The sequence below is a fragment of the Lactuca virosa genome, chromosome 7 (genome assembly GCF_052849685.1).
Source record: "Lactuca virosa cultivar CGN04683 chromosome 7, Lactuca_virosa_CGN04683_v6, whole genome shotgun sequence".
NCBI classification, from domain to species: Eukaryota; Viridiplantae; Streptophyta; class Magnoliopsida; order Asterales; family Asteraceae; genus Lactuca; species Lactuca virosa.
The window spans coordinates 187,420,779-187,444,486 of record NC_136432.1 but is presented as its reverse complement, the minus strand read 5'-3'; the positions used below and the strand labels follow the sequence as shown (position 1 = coordinate 187,444,486).

Below are 23,708 nucleotides of genomic sequence, written 5' to 3'. Positions count from 1 at the left end.
AAAGTGGTGATCCACAATAACATCTAAAAAAATTTATACGGTCAAGATTTGTTGGTTGGCTTTGTGAGAAAATTAACAACTTGTTAAAGTGATTGTATATGGCATATTTTTTTTTTTTTAACTTTGTTAAGTGTTAAAGATTCTCATATTTAACACTAGTGGTGGGAAGAGGACCAGTTAACTATATGGCCCAATAACCGTCATAAGATCGGTTAAAGAATGGCACAAGAACACCAACCGTGAGTAAGGAAAACAAAGGACATGGCATACGAAGAGATATATAAGAGATTGGACATTAAATAATGGGAAATGGAATCAACGAGTTTGTTGAACACATTTCAAGTAAATAAAAGTACATAAAACATTGATATTGTTTCTAAAGAAAACCACAATAAAAAGTCGGTCAAAATAATTACCAAAACATCACCAATAATCTCAAATTTTGAGTGATTTCATCCAAAGATTACAAGTTTCCTAGTTCCTAATGTTTGCATGTACATAACATAAATCACGTATGTACATATTTTTTCAAATATGTTAAAGACTTTTAAACACTATAAATAACGGTAGACGACAAAGATGTATGTACAATATAAATAAATAAACATGTCCATATAGACTTATTGATGCATACATCATAGAAGACAAATATGTATGTACAAAATAAATTAATAAACATGTTCGTATAGACTTATTGATGCATACATCATTCCTTGAATGTGACCATTCTTCGTGGCTAAGGTACAAACAAACACACTCTAGTCCATAAGGACAATAATTCCACCATTTGTTTTATATGCAATCACAATCTTTACCCTAAATTAAATGAAAGATGTTACTCTTAGAATTCCAACAGTCACAAGTCAAAATCAAGAACCAAAAAAACATCTATCAAATTCCCATCATAACACGAACGATTTTCTAGCAAATTCCCATCATACTATATAGTAAATCAGAAGTAATATTTTGGAATAGAAACATGTACATAAACTCCATAAACAAGAAACCAAAAACGTTGTCATCTTCTACAAAGCTTAAAGCACTCCAAAAAAAAAATTACAAAAACCCTGACCACAGCATCAAACCTAACCTTATATTCTCACAAACACAACATTCCAAACACTACCACTTTTTTCCTCTTTGTCCTCTTGTCCTCACTCCCTCACCCTTTCTTTCCTTCAAAAAGTCCTTTTGCCTTCACTCTTCTTTTTCCCCTTGGATCTTGTGCTCCATTAGCCGATTCTATACCCCAATGACGTCATCAAGAATCCACAAAGGGAGGCTCACTCTCCAAAACAAATATTATTATAAACCAAAAAACACACCCCTACATTATATATATATATAAAGAAACCATCAAATAGGTTCAACACAAAAAAATTAACAAATATCCCACAAAATAAAAGCTCTTCATTCCATGGGAAGGCAAGGCGGCAAGTTGATGGCGGCAGGCGGTGGTGGTGGTGCTTCTTCTATAGCTCTCCTGCAAGAAAGATTCCGGCAGCTTGAGAGAATGAGAGAGAAGAGGGAAGAGATGGAGGTTTTAAAGTTGTTTCCTGAAGGTCAAGGTCAAAGTCAAAGTCAAACTAACCGTTATGAGCCACCACCGGTTAGGTCATCGGTGCACCCTAGACTCTGTTTTCAAGATTCTCTCTCTCTTGGACTCAATATATACACCAAGCAAACAGAACCTCAAAAACCTGCAAAAAAACAACCCTTTATTGAGTTTTTAATTTTATCATCAAAACATGAAGTAGACACATCTCTTCATCTCTAGTTTTTTGTTTTTTTTTTTGTGGTTATATTTTTGCTTCTTTTAAGTTATTTTTTAGTGCAACTTATAAGGGGAATAAGATATAATAAGTGAAAGTTGATGATGATACCTTGATGATGATGATCATTGGTTGTTAATGGTGGTTTGGGGTGTTTCTTGATAAAATCTTTCATCATCACCACTTCCTGAGCTTTCGTAATTTTTCCATTTTTTTTTCCAAAATCTAGGAATGATTCGAGCTGCTTCTTTGATTTCTTTTGCTGAATGATTGTTTATTCTTTCAAATCTTACTGTATTTACCTTTCTACAATTTCCTGCCAATATCTGCAAAAAAAAATAATAATAATAGAATATAATCAAATCATATTGTTTTTATACAAGTTTTAGGGTTTTGTTTTTATACAACTAGAAGGCTCTAACTCGGTTGGATCTGACTCAGTCTGAGTCAGATATAACTCAATCAGCAACTATGAAACAGTCTCTTAGAGATTAAAATTACCTCAAGTTTGAATGTTTGGGATTTTTCTTTCTGATCTTGATTTTTATGTTCTTGTTTACTCTCATCATCATCTTCTTCATTTGCTTTTTTAAGAATTACTTTAACACTTTCACCTGTTCTTGGTATATATCCAAATGCTTCACATATAAACCCTGAAACTGTCTCATATTGATGATCCTGCATGTAAAAATTCCATCTTTTATTGGAAAATATATAATCAAGATTGACAAAAACATAGTAAAAAAAAAAAAAACTACATACCTCTGGCAAAATAATATCTAAATCTTCACAAAGTTGATCAATTGATGTATTTGCATCAACATCAAAGACTCCATCCCCTCTCTTCACAATATTCCCAGTTTTTCTATCAATTTCCTCCTGTAAAGTGTAATCCAAAAACATTTTATAACAAATGTTTACTAAATTTATAAAGTTTATAAATTTAAATTCCACCTACCTTTGAGTCATTCTCATCGAAGATTTCACCAACAATTTCTTCAACAACATCCTCGAGGGTTACAATCTGCTCATCAAGAAACAAAAGGGAAAAAAATTAGTTTTAGATTTAAATATTTAAGAAAATGTTAACTAATAAATATAAAAATAAAACATCAAGAACATGAACATACTCCAACTGTTCCTCCATATTCATTAAGAACAACTGCCATGTGGACCTTCCGGATGCGAAACTCCCTAAGAAGATTCCAAACCAACATTGAATCTGCAAAAAGGTTATGACTTATGATTATGATTCATGTTTAAGGTTTATAAAAATTAGTATCTACTCTTTAAGGTTTATAAAAATTGCCCCTATATATATCATATGCTTGATTGTAATAAATTTGCACTCATTTTAAAAATTATCCAAAATGGGCGGGTTGGGGAACGGGTCAAACAGGTAATTTTGTATGGGTTGGGTCAAGATTGGATTGACCCGAAAAACTTTTTGTCCAAATCTTTCATAAATTAACTTTTTTTCTAAATATGATTACAAAAAGGTCAACCACAAAAATGACCAAAATAGAAGGTGCATATTAACAAGGGTTAGTCTCAAAAAAGACTTTATATTTTATGTTTTTTTCCGGATTAAACCTTAAATTTATTTTTTGCCTGAAAAAGACCTTGTATTTTTTCATTTTTTCCGAAAAAGTCCTCAACTTTGTATTTTTATTTTCCGAAAAAAACCCTCAACCTTCTAAATGCTTCCAAATAAACCCTCAACTTTTTTTAGTTTTTATCGAAAAAACCCTCGCATTTTACAATTTTTTTTGGCAAAAAATGACTAAAAGGGCCAAATCGGAAGAAATGAAAAAATACAAGGTCTTTTTCAGGCAAAAGATAAATTTAAGGTTTAATCCGGAAAAAACACAAAATATAAGGTCTTTTTTGAGATTAACCCTATTAACAAATAACAAAATGACATGTTTCACAAAATGAATTATGCGAATTGCAAAATTGTTTTATCCCCAACGTTGAAAAACTTCTAAAAATTTACAAAGTTCTTTTTTTTTTGGAAAATGATGATGTCATTTCGCAAAAAAAAAACATATTTTTTTCATTTTTTAAAGTTTATATACTGGGGATCATTAATAAAGCAACTTTGCAAATTAATATATTCATTTTGTGAAATGGGAGGTTATTTTTTTGTGTTATATGTGTGAAAAAGATGGTGATTTTGTTTTGTTAGTATGCATCTCCTATTTTAGTCATTTTTGTGATTAACCCTTAAAGAAACTAAATAATTATAATAATACTAGTAATCTAATTCCCCAACTAAATTAGGAGTTTTTATGCATCAAAAACACAATTTGGGTAAATTTCAACCTAATTAACCAATTTCTTTTTTCTCCAAGTTTTATAATTTTACAAATCTATGAATATATCATAACATGACTACCAAATATAGAGTCTTACCAGGGACAAAATAAGCAGGCTTATGAGCAATCTCTCCCACCATAGCAGTTTCTAGCATATCTCCCTTCACATATTTCATGATAAATTATATAATCTTAATAAATAAAAACAACATAAAATAAAATAATTCAAAATCAACTTACTTTCTGAACAAGATCCAACAAATCCATTGCATAAGCCACACCCACAATGTTATCAATTCGTTGCTCAAATACTGGCACCCTATGAGTTCAATTATTCAACAATTATCATTCAGTTTTTTAAAATAAAAAATTTGCTTTTTTTAAACCAATTGTTTCAATTTTAAAATTTTACCTAGAGTATTGATGAGTCACCCATAAGTGATGAAAATCAACTAATGTTGCTCCAGAATCAACTGCAACTACATCTATAAGAGGAGTCATAACCTCTTTCACATGAGTATCTTTTATCTCCAACACATTCTCAATCATATCCTGAATTAAATAAAAATTTGAATTTAAATATTATTCTCCTATAAAAAAAATGAAAACTTGACATAGATTATAAATTTATAATCATGATAATATGATAATATGGATACTTGTTCTTCTTCCTCAATGGCCCCACTCAACTCAGCAACCCTCAACATCAACTTCAGTTCATCTTCTGTCACAGATGGCTCACTAAAGCAAAATTTAATCATAAATTATTAAAAAAGATAAATGAAATTTAAAGTATTTAGTATTTACATTTTGAAAGAAATGTCAAATGGCTAACCTTTTCCCTTTTAAACCAAGAATTTTAAGCATTCCCATTGAAAGAAAAGTTACAACTCTTCCAACTGGATATAAAACAATTGAGAGCCATGCAACTGGACGAACCTATGTATTATTTTAGACATTAATTAATTTGAAATAATATTAAAATGCAATTTTTTTTTATTAGAAAATAGTCAAAATACAAATAATTTTACTTACCACAGCCCTAGCAACAGCAGTAGCATTATGAACAGCTATACTTTTGGGAGTTATTTCAGTGAGAAGTAATACAACAACCTGAAATTAAATTAACAACCAAATCATTTAGGTTTTTAAGATGAAATTTTATTGTATTGATTTAAAAATTAGGTTTTGGATACATACAGTCATGACACCAGTTGCTGCACTAACACCAGCTTCACCAAACACTGTTGTTGCTGCTTCAGTGAAAAGTGCAGTAGCTCCTATGTTGACTACACTGGAAACAAGATTATAATTGTTAATAACAATATTTAAGTGGAAACGAAAAGAAATTGTAAGGTTTACGTTGTGCCAATGAGAATGGTGGTGAGGAATCGTGTGATATCAGTACGAAGGAGCTTGAAGACGCCATTTTCATCTTCTTTTTCAGCTAGCTCTCTCACCTGTAAACAATGTACCATATTGAGGGACCACTATATCGATGTAGGTAATCAAACACGGGATAGATACCTTCCAAGGTGAAAGAGTGGTGATCGAAGTCTCGGCCATGGAAAAGAAGGCAGATAAGCCCAAAAGTGCAGCTAAAATCAAACCTTGTTCTCTGAAAACTAGGAAAATCTGTGAAATTTTGGGCCCATTCCAGAAGCCTTGCGTATGAACAACGCCCGTCTGTACCAAAACCCCCAAATCGCTACCAGTATCCAATGCGAGAGCTCTTTGACATCGAATTACCCCCAAAACCAACAGACCGAGAAGAAATCCGCATCTCAATAAACCCCCAAACTTCTCAAAACCCTCTTTTCTTGACGAATCTTTGGTAGATTCTTCGGGTACAATTTCTCTGGTTATGGGATTCTTTGGGTATACTTTGGTGTCGAAGAAACTGGAGGTTCGTGAAATCTGAAGCTTGTGTTTCCATAATGGTTTTGTATTGAGATGGTATCGAAAGGGGGCAAAAGGCTCCGGGACTCGTGAAGAGTGTAAAGGGCGACGATGGATGAATGGTGATGTTCTGAGAAGTGTTGAATTCATAGCTGTGTGTGCGTTTGGTGGTGGAAAAAAATACAAAATTTACATGAAAAAATGAATTTGGGTTGCGTTCTTGAAGGATTCAGTGAAGGGTTTTTTAAGGGGTTTAGGATCGCTGACGATGGAAAAGCGCTAGAGATTGGTGTTCATGGATGCCCCACGGATACCCCATGATATCATTATATGTGAAATAGATTGCATCCATTTAATTTTGTAAATGGTTCCAAGAAATGATATATGTGCCAATGATTTATAATGAGCATATTCTATGAATCAACTATTATATGCAACTGGCTATGATTTTCATAAATAAATATAAATATATAATTAAATAAAGACCTAATCGATGAAGTTTACGTACCTCTCTTGAGTTGTTCTTCACTTGGAGGTGAACATTACCCCACCTGGGACGTGGTGTGGGATGATTTTGCAATGGCGTTGAGACGGTTGAAACTGATTGTGTGAGGCGTTTAGGTACACCCCAAAGCCTAATGGTCCATAAAGAGTTCTTGGATTCTCGAGAACTAAGTCCGTTCTCGTAAGAACCAAACTCTATATTTTAAAAGTGTTTGATGCATCAAAATTATCTTAGGCATTGAATTTTTGTCATTATATTTTATTTACAAACTACTTTAAATATTATTCAGTATAGTGGATAATTTTTTATGGTAGATGTTTTAAATTAACGATATTTGTTGTGTATTTTATTTGTATTTAGTAAATTAATATTGTATTTATTTTTATAAACAAATGATGGGAGATGAGATGTGACTAGGGGTATTATTCGGTAGGTTATATATGTTATATGTTTTGTTCTATTCAGTTTAATCAGTTGTTAAATGTGATTTAAGCATTTGGAACATTCGGATATAGCATTTGAGTTCAAGTGGAGCACTTGGAACTTAATGGAGCACTTGGGGCTCATAAAGCATGTAACAAAGGAACGAATCATCTGAAAGTGAAATGGAGCACAAAGGAACATATCTTCTAAAAGGGGTATTGAGCACCTGAGAGTGAAATGGAGCACCTTGGTGCATGGATGTGCCATCCATGCTCAAGGCGCGCCACTCTGAGCATATATACGCCACTCTTGAAGCATGGTGCGCCATCTAAAAGGCTGATGCGCCATTGGCAATCCATATGCACCACTTGAGAATAAGATATGCTACTTTGGAATGAGGATACACCACTTAGAAGCCTCATGTGCCATTTGTGAGGGAGATGTGTCATTCTTGAAGGAGATACGCCAACCCTTGCACAAGATGCGCCATCATCATGCTATATGTGTCATCTTGGTGCAATGTGCGTCATTTGGTTCCCTGATGAGCTATGGTATCCCTTGATGAGCCACGTATGCTATGAAGTCCTTTTTGATGCTCAAGATTGTTCAAGGATGCCCAAGAGTTGAAGATGCTCAAGGAAATTTACCATGATGCCCCACTATGATGGATGATGCGTCACTAGTGTCCATGATGTGTCGCCTGTGCATCATGATGTTCCATTGTGTCTCATGAGGCTACATCATGTGCGTTGTTGATGCTCATGTGTTGTTTGTCATCGATGAATGTTCCAGAAGTTGTTGCATGACAGATTGTGATTGGTTGACACCTTTAATGAGTCTATGGGCCAATTAGTTTGGCTCATTATGGTTTTAGGTATGATCTCTTCAATGCAAATAGGGATGTTTGCTAGTCATTTGAAGCGTCTTGAATTCTAGAGTGATAGACAAATCTTTGGTGAATTATACTTGTAACCTCTGTTATTAAGAGCTTATAAATAAAGAATACTCCCCTCCTGCCCTTGGACGTAGGTCACATTGACTCAACCAAGTACAATATTGTGTCTTGTGTGCTTTTGGTTTTGCTTGTTTTCCGTTTTACTTCATTAAATCAGTTTTTTGACTTTCAAATATCAACCAAAATCGAACCAGTTAAGGGTCTTTCCGTCTAATGGATTCCATTTAATTTGGTTTGATTCACGGTTCGAATAACATATGTTAATTTTCTTGTTGTTTGGTAAACTTTCATTCGTAGATATAAATGAGAAAGAAAATATGTATAAATTATATGTAATTAAATTTTGAAACCACCGATTAAAATGTTTTTTGCTATGCAAGAAAACCAAACATTTAGTATTAGGAAAAGTCGAAAAAACGTAAAAAGATAAATAGTGTAAACAAAAACATTTATCAAATACAATTATCAAATATATATATATATATATATATATATATATATATATATATATATATATAATTCGTAAAACCTCTGTTATTCCAGTTAAAATGAATAGTGAAAACTAAAATCGGAAAAACGACACAAATAATGTTTGGTTTAATCGGTTAAATCGATTAAACATAACTTTATTCGGTTCAGATAGTTTATTTGATTTCGGTTATTTTCAACACCCCTAAAGGTGATAATTTCCCATATGAAAGGGGAAGTCAAGGGAGGACGAAGGAAAGTAACGTCGCGCTAAAATGGCACACAAAAGTAAAGAAATAGTGTGTAGAGTTGAGGTTTATGTATAGACTAGGCGTATGCCCGCGCGTTACGCAGAAACCTATATAGTTGAAATATTTCCAAATATATGTTTTTTTTAAATATAACAATAATGTTGTTGTTAAATTTGATATAATAATTTGTATGCTAAATTGATATAATATATTGATTATTTGGAATTATATGATAATATATACATCTATTATAACTGCATAATCTCAATCGTTTGAATGACTTCTACCTGCGAGTTATTCATGAATAAAATTAAATATAATATATGGTTTAAAGTTATTTATAGATGTTATTATTGTTAATTAATTTTTTAAAATTTATTTGTTTAACGTTTTAATTTCTATCATTATAATTATTTAAAATATCAAACATTGTTTTTTTATTTTAAAGGTAACAATATAATCATTTATATATAGAGTTATTTTTAACTATTGTTATTATAAGTTATTTAAGCTACTTATTTGAAAACTTTTAACGATTATAAGAGTATCTTTAGGAAATATTTTAGTTAAATTGAGATTACAGTTTAGTTTTTGCATTTAGCACTACAAGTTATCACTTTTAAATATTCAAAAAAAATAAATTGGGTTTTTTAAATTAACAATCTAAGTATTTTGTCCAAATTGTTCAAAAGTTGTAGCTTTAAACTGATAATGATTTACATACAACAACATATGAAATTTAATAAATTAAGTATAATATGTTAAAAGTTAAAGTCATAACTTTATAAATAGAAGTAAATATATTATTTTAATATTGAAATTTAGTTTATTTATGATTGCACTTTAGGTTTGATATTTATTTAACCTTATTAACCAAGTTATAATCATTATTAGAAAGACACTACGATTTATCACTTTTAACTATTTACAAAATATTTTTTGGGTTGTTTAAGTTAAATTAAAATTTATATTTAAGTTGACCCTATAATATTATTTTTAAATTAATAATTTATGTATTTTACACAAATTGTTCAAAAATTATACCTTTAAAATGATAATGGTTTACACCCAATAATATATTAAAATTATTAAATTAAGTATAATATGTTAAAAGTTAAAAAACATAACTTTATATGTAGAAGTAAAGATATTTTTTAATATTGAAAATTTGTTTATATATGATTACACTTTAGGTTTGATATTTATTTAACATTATTAACCAACTTATAATCATTATTATAAAGAAAATTGAAAAGTCAAGAGAGTTTCAAATGAATGTGGTGAAACGCAAAATGCTTCCTTTTTTCAAGTTTTTTTTTGTTAATTTAGGATTACATTTTAGGTTTAACACTATAATTTATAATATTTAGCTATTTATAAAACAGTCTCTCGATTTTTTTCAAGTTTAACTGAAATTTTGATGTAAGTTAATTATTTAATATTATATTAAAATTAACAATTAAACTATTTTGCATCGACTCATAAACTATACAAATGTTGTGACTTTAAAATGATAATTGCTCACATACGACAACATATTTAAACTACTAAGTTAACTATAATATGTTAAAAAGTTAAAGTCATAATTTTATAAATAGAAATATAATATGAGATTTTAATATTGTAGTTAGTCAATCGTTTGAATGACTTCTGTCCGCGAGTTACACATGAATAAAATTAAATATAATATATGGTTTAATGTTATTCATAGTTGTTGTTATTGTTAATTAATTTTTTAAAATTTATTTGTTTAATGTTTTAGTTTCTATCATTATAATTTTTTAAAACATCAAACATTGTTTTTTATTTTAAAGGTAACAATATTGTAACATCCATAAATTTTACGCCAAATTTAAACTTTTAAAATCATAAATAAAAGTCAAATAGTATCGTTTACAAAAATGTTTTCAAATCAATATCCATCAGAGTGTCCCAAAAATATAACATAAGGATGAGGAGCGGTACGGTCACGCCTTCGCCTTGCCATGATCTTCTGAAGTACCTGAAACCATAAACTGAAAACTGTAAGCCCGAGGACTTAGTGAGCTATCCCCAAAATACCAATACCGCACTGACAATGCTATATCAGTAACAATCAATCAACATGCATACTGGCCATCGGCCTAACTGGGCCTAAAGTCTATCTGAATCTATCCCGAGCCTTCGGCATGACTGGTCCGCCTCGTGGGCCTGCAGTCTCCCCGGACCGCTCATAGGGTATGTTGGCCTTCAGCACAAAGCAGGACCGCCTCAACCCAACCAACAAGCAAATAACCATGTGCACATAACTATCATATACTGGCATATACAAACATCAAACATATCTATCACACTGATCATCAATCATAGAATCCTCTCGTAACTAGAGTACCGACCTAGCAGGTCACTAACATACCAATCCTTACGGATCATAAGAGCATAACTTACTGTCTACCCTGATTCCGATCTAGCAAATCATAACCACATGTAGCATACCATAGCAATAACAACTAAAGGGCCGGCCTTGGTGCCGTAGACCCTATCGATATAGTGAGGATAACTCACCTTGCAAATGTCGACTAGGAAGATAAACCCCAACTCTCGGATCACTTGACACAAGCTCCACCACCTATGATCATAGTACAATATACTCATAAGTCCTTAACCTTATAAGGTACTCCATAACCCACCAGTCAACCCCTGGTCTAAGTCAAAGTCCTCAGTCAAGGTCAACAGTCCATGTTGACCCCAACTCGCCGAGTACCCTCGGCTACTCGCCGAGTTCCTTGAAGCACAATCCAACTCGCCGAGTCATCGGGGTGACTCGTCGAGTTGCTTCGATTCTCGTTCAAACTTTAAGGCCACCCGTCGAGTTCCCTCCTTGCAACTCGACGGATACACACGCATACATATCCTAGGGAAAACTCATCTGACTCGCCGAGTTGTTCTTCAACTCGTCGAGTCTTATGGTAATCTTCATCGGACTCGCCGAGTTGTTCATCCAACTCGTCGAGTCCACGACCATCTTCATGTGACTCGCCGAGTCAACCTTGCGACTCGCCGAGTCCATTCAGTCCCTTTTCCATACAGACTTGTTTTGAGCCATGCAGCGGCTCCAAATCACAGATCCAAGCTTCTAGGGCATGCTTATCACGTAAAGTTGCAAACTATACGTGCATGCATGGCTATAAAGGCTCTAAATGCCTATTTTAAGTTCTTAATGGAACTTCATGCTCAAGAGGGACCTTAATCATGACCAAAACTGAAACTTTATGCTTATAGAATCCAAGGAGGGTCCAGATCTGAAGTTACAACCTCAGATCTAGCCCATAGCTCATCTTTCCAACTTAATATCTCACCAAAAACCCTAAAACTCAACCAATAGAAGAGATTCACAAGGAAAAAGGCGATTTGGTTACCTCCAGAAGATGATAACTGAGATAAGAGTTGATTCCCACACTTTACTTGCTCCAATCTCCTTCTCCTCTAAGCCTTCTCCCTCCAAGGATCCTCTCTTCAAGCTTCAAACACACAATGGACACACACACACGTATTAGGGTTTTAAGGGGCTCTCAAAGACTGCAAAGAGGCCAAAGGAGGCTGAGGTTCCTTTAAATAGAGGTGCAACCCCGGGAATTAGGGTTTCATCTGCCAGCTCCCACTCGTCGAGTCCCATTATGGACTCGTCGAGTAGGTCACTTGACACGCGATCCCACCCCGCTGCTACTCGACGAGTAGGTCAACTAACTCGTCGAGTAGAGCTTAACCCAATAAATCTTATTTAAACAATACCTGAGAATCGGGGCGTTACAACTCTCCCCCACTTGAACTAGACTTCGCCCTCGAAGTCCGTTGGAATAAACAATGCCGGGTAATGCTCGCGCATCTCCGCCTCCTGCTCCCATGTCCACTCGGATCCCCTCCGATGTTCCCACTATACCTTTACTAAAGGTATTTCCTTGTTCCGTAGAATCTTCTTCTTCCTTTCCAAAATAGCCACAGGCCTCTCCACATAGTTCAGGCGCTCATCGACCTGAATGTCATCCAACGATACCACTGCCTCCTGGTCCATAATGCATTTTCGCAATTGCGAAACATGAAATGTGCTGTGGATCCGGCTAAGCTCCTCCGGAAGCTCTAGCCTATAAGCCACCCTGCCAACCCTGGCAACAATCCTGAACGACCCAATGTAACGGGGACCCAATTTTCCCCTCTTCCTGAAGCGGATCACTCCCTTCCAGGGTGAGACCTTCAGAAGAACCATGTCACCCACCTGAAATTCCAGCTCAGATCGGTGTCGGTCGGCATAACTTTTCTGCCGACTCTGAGCGGTCTGCAGTCGCTGTCTAGTCTGCTGTATCATCTCGGTAGTTTGCAGAACTACCTCTGTCCGACCCATCACCCTGTGCCCAACCTCGCCCCAGCAGACTGGGGTCCTACACTTCCGCCCATACAACAGCTCGAAAGGCGGGGCACCAATACTGGAATGATAGCTGTTGTTGTAGGCAAACTCTACAAGCGGTAGGTGGGAATCCCAACTCCCACCGAAATCAATGACGCACGCCCTCAACATATCCTCGAGGGTCTGGATGGTCCGCTCACTCTGTCCATCAGTCTGCGGATGAAACGTCGTACTAAAATGCAGTCTTGTACCCAGTTCCTCGTGGAACTTCTGCCAAAAACGGGAAGTAAATCGGACATACCGATCGGAAACAATGGAAACTGGAACCCCATGGCGAGAGACAATCTCGCGGACGTACAGGTCGGCCAACTTTTCTGCCGACGAACTCTCCTGTATGGCTAGGAAATGAGCACTCTTGGTCAATCGATCCACGATGACCCATATAGCATCGTACCCCTTTGCCGTCTTTGGCAACTTCGTGATGAAATCCATCGCGATCTGTTCCCATTTCCACATGGGAATCTCCAGAGGCTGCAGCTTACCATGCGGCCTCTGATGCTCGGCCTTGACCATCCTACAGGTCAAGCACCTCTCAACAAACCAAGCGATATCTCGCTTCATGCCAGGCCACCAATAACTCGAACTCAAATCACGGTACATCTTGGTGGCTTCCGGGTGAATAGAAAAGCGAGACTTATGAGCCTCCTCCATCACTGTCTGCCGGACCCCTCCGGACATCGGAACCCAAACCCGACCGTAGCGGGTCAACAATCTGCGGCTATCCTGAACAAACCGGGCGCTTTCGCCTTTAATATTCTCCAACTTCCAGTTCTCTGGTCTCATACCCTCAATCTAAGCATCCCTGACCAAACCCACCAGCGGGGAATCCACCGCTATCCTCATACACCTGGCTGGGGTCGAGGACCCAGCTGACTTGCGGCTCAGAGCATCCGCAACCACGTTCACTTTACCAGGATGTTAAAGGATCTCGCAATCATAGTCCTTGACCACATCCAGCCACCTGCGCTGCCTCATGTTCAGGTTCGGCTGATCCATGATGTGTCTCAAACTCTTGTGATCCGTGTATATAGTGCAACGGACCCCGTACAGATAGTGCCTCCACATCTTGAGAGCGAAGACCACCGCTCCCAACTCAAGATCGTGTGTGGGGTATCTCGTCTTATGCGGCTTCAACTGCCTTGACGCATAGGCTATCACTCGTCCCCTCTACATGAGGACTGCCCCTAAGCCTGTGATGGACGCATCACAAAATACCACAAAATCCTCAACTCCCTCAGGGAGTGTCAACACCGGCGCCTCGCATAAACATCGACGAAGGGTCTCAAATGCCCTCTGCTGCTCAGGGCCCCACCGGAAATCCACCCCCTTCCTCGTTAGACGAGTGAGGGGGTACGACAATCTTGGAGAAATCACGAATGAATCTCCGATAATACCCTGCTAAACCCAAGAAACTCCTGATGTCTGAGGGAGATCTCAGAGTCTCCCACTGCCTAACCGCCTCCACCTTGGCCGGATCGACCAAAATCCCCTCCTGGTTAACGAGATGTCCGAGGAACTGAACCTCTCGCAACCAAAACTCACACTTCGAGAACTTGGCATACAGCCGTTCTCGCCGCAGAACCTCCAGCAGCTCCCTGAGATGCTCCTCACGCTGTTCTCGGGTCTTGGAATATACCAAGATATCATCTATGAACACAATAACCGAGCGATCGAGCATCGGTCTGCATACTCGGTTCATCAGATCCATGAACACCGCTGGCGCGTTGGTGAGCCCAAACGGCATCACCACAAACTCGTAATGACCATAACGAGTCTGAAACGCGGTCTTCTCCACATCTTGGAAAACCAAGATGCACCCTGCAGCTGATCGAAAAGATCGTCTATCCTCAGAAGCGGATAACGGTTCTTCACCGTTAACTTGTTCAGCTCCCTATAGTCAATGCACATCCTGTGCGAACCGTCCTTCTTCCTGACGAAAAGGATCGGTGCTCCCCAGGGTGAACTACTCGGACGAATAAACTGCTTACCCAGCAGCTCCTGCAACTGAGATGATAGCTCTTGCATCTCCGGCGGTACCAAACGGTACAGCGCCTTGGCGATAGGGGCCGCACCTGGCACTAGATCAATCATGAACTCAACCTGCCTCATCGGAGGTACTCTGGGTAACTCCTCCGGAAACACATCAGCAAACTCTCTAACCACCGGGACCTCTGAAATTGAGAGCTGCTCTCTAACCCGCGTATCTACCACATACGCCAAATAACCGGCACACCCGTGCTGAATATACTGTCGAGCCCTGGCTGCCGAACAAAACCCTGATCCCGACCTGGTGCCCTCACCATATACTACCAGTTCTCCCCCACTTGGGGTTCGAACCACCACCCGCTGTCCCTCACAGTCGATCAAGGCGCCAAAACGGTTAAGCCAATCCATCCCTACAATCACGCATACATCCCCCATGGGGATAGGAATCAAATCTATCGGGAAGGACACCCCGAAAATCTCCAACTCGCATCCCCGTTAGACCGAAGAATCAGAAACCCCATGCTCGTTGGCTATCGAAACTCGCAACGGACACTCAAGATCATCTATCGGCACACTGAACCCTCTAGAGAAGGTCTGAGATACAAACGACCGACTCGCCCCCGAGTCAAATAATACCAAAGCGGGCAAAGAATTCACTAAAAACGTACCTAAACACAGGTACAATCAATAAGCATAACACCAATACAATAACTGAGACAGAGAATAGAAACGTACCAGCAACCACATCCGGTGCTGCCTTGGCCTCCTCGGCTGTGAGCTGGAAGGCGCAACCCTGAGCCTTCGGAGGCTCCACCTTGACTGGCCTCCCATCTCCAATCCTCACAGTAGCTGGCGAGGAACCCTGCTCCGACTTGGCGGCGAGCTGCGGACAGTTGGTCTTCACATGACCAACATGATGACAATGGTAACAAATCCTCATCTCTGCGGGAGGGGCGGACTGACGGCAGTCCCTGGCATAGTGCCCCTCCTTGCCATATTTGTGGCACCCACCTCCTGCTCTACAAGCTCCCGAATGAACCCTGCCACACCTTCCACAAGTGCGGCTCTGCTGACCCCCAGACCGTGTATCAGCGGTCTTAGACCGCTTAGGCGCCGGTTGAGGCTGTGCCGGTGCCTGACGCTGCTCCTTCAGCTGCAGCTCTATTTCTAACTCACACCGCCTCGCGGCTTCCTGTAGATCCAGGAGGGTCTCACAACGCTGTGTAGCCACAAACTGCCGTATATCTGTCTTGAGCATACTCAGATAACGAGTCGTCTGAGACTGCTCTGACGCAAACTCCGGGCAAAACATAGCCCTCTCAGTGAACATCCGGGTAATCTCCATCACAGACTCCCCATCCTGTCTCAATGTCAAAAACTCCTGAGCAAGCCGCTCCCGTTCCACGCGCGGAACGTAGCGGGTGCGAAACATATCCCGGAACTGCTCCCAAGTAACAGCAGCCCGCTGATCATCAGAATATGAACCTGTCGTCAATCTCCACCAGTCCTTTGCCCCGAGCCTAAGCAGGTTCAAAGCACACCTGACCTTCTGGTCAGCAGGACATGAGCACGTGAAGAAACAGCCCTCCACGTCAGACAACCACCACATAGCTCTGATCGTATCCTGAGTACCATCAAATGTCGGGGGCTTCATATTATCGAAGTCCCGGTACTGAAAAGCCCTGCCGGATCCTCCTCAAACCCCTGCCGCAGTTACAGCCGAAGTGGCTGCAGCGGCTGCTGTCTCTGCCAGAGCTGCATATCGCTCATCAAAATACTCAACCATCGCGGTCTTGATCGACCCAAACATCTCTGGTAGCTGCGCTCGGAAAGCCGCAGTGACCTCATCGTGCAGAATCTCCCGGATCCTGGCATCCAGCTCCTCAGTCCCCATCTGAACCACGGGCTCAGGTGCTACCGGCACCTCTGACCCTCCGTCCCCCGACCCTGACCCTGATCCGGATCCGGATCCTGATACGGACACAGCAGCAAAACGTCTCGTCACCACCATATTGAAAGGTACATTCAAGACATCAGATAAACAACATAATATCGGAAGACCAAAACCCACAAATCCTAGGGGTTGTGACTTCCTTGCTACGCGTATGGGTCATGTGCTTTCAGTAGTACGGGCCCAAACTACCTTCCACACCTACCCATATTTGTCTCAAGTATCACCACAACGCCCTAATACTATACTCAACATAATGTGCGCTCAACCCTCACTATTAGGGAACATCGCCTATCTCCCAACTGATCCCACAGCTCTGCACAACTCACACCTCCATGGAACTTCCATCAGCCCATGTAGCGCTAGTGTATGCTAGCCGCACATAACACTGGACCCGATAGACTTTCGAATATCCAATCCTACCCTAAGGTCGAATTAAACATTCTCAGGCTATAAGATCTTAACTATACACAACCGTGATGCATATACTAAACATCTACAGTTATGATGTCAATTCCATATACAAGAAACCCTAGGCTAATAGGTATCATATAATCAGGCAAATCTATCATGCGATTCCTGAAGATCCCTAGCCTAGCACTAGCATGTTGTTCTAACATATCAGAATATCAAATAACTGTATGGTATTTTGGGGTTTACTTACAGGCTCCGGCTGATCGTACCCTCTGCATCCTCCATCCTTTATTATGAAAACCATTTTTAAAACTTTCTTTCCGAAAATCCCCTTGATTTGAGACTGGATTCACACGAGTGTTCCTCCAATTCACTCAAACCAAGGCTCTGATATCAACTTGTAACATCCATAAATTTTACGCCAAATTTAAACTTTTAAAATCATAAATAAAAGTCAAATAGTATCGTTTACAAAAATGTTTTCAAATCAATATCCATCAGAGTGACCCAAAAATATAACATAAGGATGAGGAGCGGTACGGTCACACCTTCGCCTTGCCATGATCTCCTGAAGTACCTGAAACCATAAACTGAAAACTGTAAGCCCGAGGGCTTAGTGAGCTGTCCCCAAAATACCAATACCACACTGACAATGCTATATCAGTAACAATCAATCAACATGCATACTGGCCATCGGCCTGACTGGACCGCCCTACTGGGCCTACAGTCTATCTGAATCTATCCCGAGCCTTCGGCATGACTGGTCCGCCTCGTGGGCCTGCAGTCTCCCCGGACCGCTCATAGGGTATGTTGGCCTTCAGCACAAAGCAGGACCGCCTCAACCCAACCAACAATCAAATAACCATGTGCGCATAACTATCATATACTGGCATATACAAACATCAAACATATCTATCACACTGATCATCAATCATAGAATCCTCTCGTAACTAGAGTACCGACCTAGCAGGTCACTTGTAGCGCCCGTGTTTCTAGGCTAGGCATTAATATTGACATAATGGTCTAGGTTAACCTTTGAAACTCATTTAGAAGAAATGAAAAGGAATTATGTGAATTTTATGTGTTTTATGCTTAATTATTAGGGTTTAATTAATTAAGAATAAAAATGAGTGTCAAAAATTAAATTTTAGATAAAGCCGATATCTATTAAGAAACTTGTAGTGGGCGTGACAAGGATTACGGATATATAAAGAATACCGAAATCCGAGTTATAACGAAGAAGTTATGACCTGTCGAAGTTTCACGATAAACCGGCACGGTGCCGAATGTCGTAAAAAGTGAGTTTTTGATAAAATACTTTTTAGCCTTAGTGATCTAAACGAAACTCGTAGTGTTCGTTAAACCGAGAGTAGGTATAAAAAGAACGCCCAAATCTGACTTCGTATGAGGAAGTTATGATTTTTCGAAGTTTCAGCTTAGTAGTAGACAACTAAAAACTCGAATTTTAGATCGAGCGATTTTTAGCCAACACGACCTAAACGAGAATCGAAGGTCTCGTCATTTATAGCACAACGGTAAAAAGTCTGACGAAAACGGACGTCGGATGAAGAAGTTATGAATTTTTAACGGATTTCCTGTCTCGGTCTGTTAAAAATAATAATTTAAAAATTAAATTCAAAATTAGCCGACAAAGTCTAAACGAAAGTTGTAGAGCGTAATTTTACCTACGCGTGCATATAAAGAACGTCAAAAATGGAGCTCGTATGAGAAAGTTATGGATTTTACAAGAATGGGCACAATTTTCGAGAAAATTCGCAAGGAATGGTGTTGGCCACGTGATCCTCGCATGCATAGCCCGTGCGCAACACGCGTGTCGCTTGCTAATTTGACCGAGGGTGCAGTCCAATGATCTTCCGACGCGCCTCGCTTCTGACTCATCATCCGAGCTTCGCTGGCCCAATCCGAAGACGTCGCGTGCCCTTCGCGTGTCCGAAGCTCGCACCCGCCACCTGGCCTCGCTCCGCGGATGCCACCTGCCTTCGCTGACTCCTCCTTCTCGGCCGAACCCTCGCAAGCTCACCCCTATAAATAGAAGCCATGCGAGATCTTCCGGGGGAAATTCCAAATTTGTCATTTTTCACCCATTTTTCAATATTTTAGCTATTTTGACTTCCCCCGATGCCCCGAGATCATTTCCAACGCCCGGAACACGTCCCGGAGTGCCCGAGAAGCCCGGGAAATTTATTTTTTTCGGTTTCAAAGCCCGACCCTCACAGAGCCCGGTTTCTCAATAAAACTCCCGGTTTTATTAGAAACGATCGTTTTATGCAACGAAGTGCTGCCCGGTTATCGTTAAATCAAGTGAGTGTGTAGTCACTTTTACCTTACACATAGATATTAAGTATTTACCTTAAAATACGTGCTATGTGTAAATATATTAATTATTTATTTGAGGTGACTGTTAAATTGATGTTTTATACAAGTTTTAAACTGTATATATATATATATATATATATATATATATATATATATATATATATTTATCTACAAATATGTTGGGTAAAACATGGGTAGATGAATTAGATGATGTGTGATGAAATAAAAGTGATGAGAGGTATAGATGTTTAAGATGATCTAGTCATCTAGCAGAGTATAGACAACGGTCACAGACTATTTTACATAGCCCAGTGGAACGTTAGTAGACTTGTAATCGGTACGTATGTTTGAACTATATGTTCATTAGGTATTTTTGAACTATGTGTTCATCCATTAGTTCTTCCTTTTGACACTATTACGTGTCGAGGTACGGGAGCGTACGGGAGTACTTTATTAGTATTTTCCCTATACTTTTATTTGGAAGAGCTTTGGAGTCTTTGTTCTTTTATGAAGTGATCAGACTAGCTTCATGAGTTAGTGATATAGATTATGAGTTAAATAGTGGGTGTGTGATGAAAGGTGAGTTGGATAGATGAGATGATCAGTGATATAGATCATGAGTTAAGAGTGAATGGTGAAATATGGGAAAAGCTTTTACCCAAATGTTGGCGTGAGTGGTGCAATATGAGAAAAGCCCTTACCCAACGTTGACCCCCGTCATTCAGCAGAGTAGGGATGACAACCATGGACTGTTTTGACGGTCTGTGGAACACTAGCAGGCTCGTAACCTGTAGGTGTTAATGCACTTGAGTGTTCATTCGCTGTACTCTAAGACCCCCGTCATTCAGCAGAGTATGGATGACAATCATGGACTGTTTTGATGGTCTGTGGAACACTAGCAGGCTCGTAACCTGTAGGTGTTAATGGACTTAAGTGTTCATTCGCTATACTCTATTCCCCTCATGAGTGCCTTTAGGGCATGTAAGGCTGGGGAAACCCCTTAAGTATGTTCATCAGTTGTATGGAAAACCCATTGACATGTATTGCGAGGGGGGGGGGGGGAAACTCCCGTGGGAAATAATGTCGATAAATAAGAGCTATGGGCTTAGCACATGGTAACGATGTGACTTCATGTCTTATTTGACATAAATTGCAGAGGGAAGCAATGTTGTCACTTTATAGGTTGTTTTATGTTAGGATGTCTTGTTTGACATAACTTGTTGAGGGAAAGCAATGTTGTCACCCCGATGTTTGTTTTATTTGACATAACTTGCTGAGGAACCCCCAAAGCAATGTTGTCACCCCTAGTGATAATCCTTAGGCTAGGTCCCTTATGATAGTTGTTTCAGGGACGTAAAGTGAGGATAATGAGAATGGGTAATTAGGGTTATTTTGGTTGATGGAATTAATAAATTTATTGTTGATTGAGAACTTAATAAGTTTATTATTTATTGTGGGTTGAAAACCCTATATGCTCACCAGGCTCCCAAGCCTGACCCACTCAGTTTAATTGTATCACAGGTATCGATATGAAGTTGCTTTACACTGAGAGATTAAAAGAGAAGTAGATCACTAGTGTAAATGAATGTAAGTTTTGTTTATGCTTATGTTTTTGTATTGACAATGACATCCCAATGGTTTAAATAAATAAAATACATTTCTTCGGAAATGATTTGATAACATATTTATTATGTTTTTCTGGGAACAAATTCCGCAACACTTTTAATCAAATGATTACTCTGAAATTATTTCAAAAGCATAAATTAAACCGGTCTTTTCTGGCCGTGAATTTGGGGATGTCACATCACTAACATACCAATCCTTACGGATCATAAGAGCATAACTTACTGTCTACCCTGATTCCGATCCAGCAGATCATAACCACACGTAGCATACCATAGCAATAACAACTAAATGGCCGGCCTTGGTGCCGTAGACCCTATCGATATAGTGAGGATAACTCACCTTGCAAATGTCGACTCGGAAGATAAACCCCAACTCTCGGATCACTTGACACAAGCTCTACCACCTATGATCATAGTACAATATACTCATAAGTCCTTAACCTTATAAGGTACTCCATAACCCACCAGTCAACCCCTGGTCAAAGTCAAAGTCCTCAGTCAAGGTCAACAGTCCATGTTGACCCCAACTCGCCGAGTACCCTCGACTACTCGCCGAGTTCCTTGAAGCACAATCCAACTCGCCGAGTCATCGGGGTGACTCGTCGAGTTGCTTCGATTCTCATTCAAACTTTAAGGCCACCCGTCGAGTTCCCTCCTTGCAACTCGACGGATGCACACACATACATATCCTAGGGAAAACTCATCCGACTCGCCGAGTTGTTCTTCAACTCGCCGAGTCGTATGGTAATCTTCATCGGACTCTCCGAGTTGTTCATCCAACTCGTCGAGTCCACGACCATCTTCATGTGACTCGCCGAGTCAACCTTGCGACTCGCCGAGTCCATTCAGTCCTTTTTCCATACAGACTTGTTTTGAGCCATGCAGCGGCTCCAAATCATAGATCCAAGCTTCTAGGGCATGCTTATCAGGTAAAGTTGCAAACTTTACGTGCATGCATGGCTATAAAGGCTCTAAATGCCTATTTTAAGTTCTTAATGGAACTTCATGCTCAAGAGGGACCTTAATCATGACCAAAACTGAAACTTTATGCTTATAGAATCCAAGGAGGGTCCAGATCTGAAGTTACAACCTCAGATCTAGCCCATAGCTCATCTTTCCAACTTAATATCTCACCAAAAACCCTAAAACTCAACCAATAGAAGAGATTCGCAAGGAAAAAGGCGATTTGGTTACCTCCAGAAGATGATAACTGAGATAAGAGTTGATTCCCACACTCTACTTGCTCCAATCTCCTTCTCCTCTAAGCATTCTCCCTCCAAGGATCCTCTCTTCAAGCTTCAAACACACAATGGGCACACACACACACACACGTATTAGGGTTTTAAGGGGCTCTTAAAGACTGCAAAGAGGCCAAAGGAGGCTGAGGTTCCTTTAAATAGAGGTGCAACCCCGGGAATTAGGGTTTCATCTGCCAGCTCCCACTCGCCGAGTCCCATTATGGACTCGTCGAGTAGGTCACTTGACACGCGATCCCACCCCGCTGCTACTCGACGAGTAGGTCAACCAACTCGTCGAGTAGAGCTTAACCCAATAAATCTTATTTAAACAATACTTGAGAATCGGGACGTTACAAATATAATCATTTATATAGAGTTATTTTTAACTATTATTATTGTATGTTATTTTAAGCTACTTGTTTGAAAACTTTTAACGATTATAAAAATATCTTTAGGAAATGTTTTAGTTAAATTGAGATTACAATTTAGTTTTTACATTTATCACTACAATTTATCACTTTTAACTATTTACAAAATATTCTTTGTTTTTTAAATGGAACTGAAATTTGTATTTAAGTTGATACTGTAATGTTATATTTAAATTAATAATTTAAGTATTTTGTCCAAACTGTTCAAAAGTTATAGTTTTAAACTGATAATGGTTTACATACAACAACATTTTAATTTTAATAGATTAAGTATAATATATTAAAAGTTAAAGACATAACTTTATAAGTAGAAGTAAAGATATTATTTTAAATTTGAAATTTAGTGTATTTATGATTACACTTTAGGTTTGATATTTATTTAACTTTATTAACCAACTTATAATCATTATTAGAAAGACACTACAATTTATCACTTTTAACTATTTACAAAATATTTTTTGGGTTGTTTAAGTTAAACTAAATTTTATATTTAAGTTGACCCTATAATGTTATATTTAAATTAATAATTTAAGTATTTTATACAAATTGTTCCAAAATTGTATCTTTAAAATGATAATGGTTTACATCCAATACTATATTAAAACTAATAAATAAAGTATAATATGTTAAAAGTTAAAAAAACACAACTTTATAAGTAGAAGTAAAGATATTATTTTAATATTGAAATTTGTGTATA

The 23,708-nt window shown here is 38.5% G+C and overlaps 1 protein-coding gene across 2 annotated transcripts; it reads right to left on the bottom strand.

Moving 5' to 3' along the window:
- Positions 1 to 962: 962 nt before the first annotated feature.
- LOC145124370 (putative DUF21 domain-containing protein At3g13070, chloroplastic) lies at positions 963 to 6,334 on the bottom strand. Of its 2 annotated transcripts, XR_013715610.1 has the most exons (16): positions 5,618 to 6,334; positions 5,453 to 5,550; positions 5,291 to 5,384; positions 5,126 to 5,203; positions 4,926 to 5,029; positions 4,750 to 4,831; positions 4,503 to 4,642; positions 4,331 to 4,409; positions 4,188 to 4,251; positions 2,903 to 2,994; positions 2,731 to 2,796; positions 2,535 to 2,651; positions 2,274 to 2,450; positions 1,884 to 2,098; positions 1,592 to 1,700; positions 963 to 1,483 (listed from the first exon to the last, which is right to left on the bottom strand). XR_013715610.1 is itself a non-coding variant. In XM_079059690.1 (15 exons), the coding sequence occupies exons 1-14, from the start codon at positions 6,137 to 6,139 to the stop codon at positions 1,898 to 1,900; spliced, it is 1,914 nt and encodes a 637-aa protein (XP_078915816.1). In that variant the 5' UTR covers positions 6,140 to 6,334; the 3' UTR covers positions 963 to 1,700; positions 1,884 to 1,897. The 2 variants fall into 2 exon arrangements, 1 of the variants encoding a protein (XP_078915816.1); XM_079059690.1 differs by having other exon boundaries at positions 963 to 1,700.
- Between the last annotated feature and the right edge of the window lie 17,374 nt (positions 6,335 to 23,708).

Coding starts and splice junctions, on each gene's coding strand:
- LOC145124370 (XM_079059690.1), bottom strand. CDS start 6,139: ATGAATTCAACACTTCTCAGAACATCACCATTCATCCATCGTCGCCCT. Junction 5,204..5,290: donor CAGCAACTGGTGTCATGACT/GTATGTATCCAA, acceptor ATTTAATTTCAG/GTTGTTGTATTACTTCTCAC. Junction 2,652..2,730: donor TCGATGAGAATGACTCAAAG/GTAGGTGGAATT, acceptor TACACTTTACAG/GAGGAAATTGATAGAAAAAC.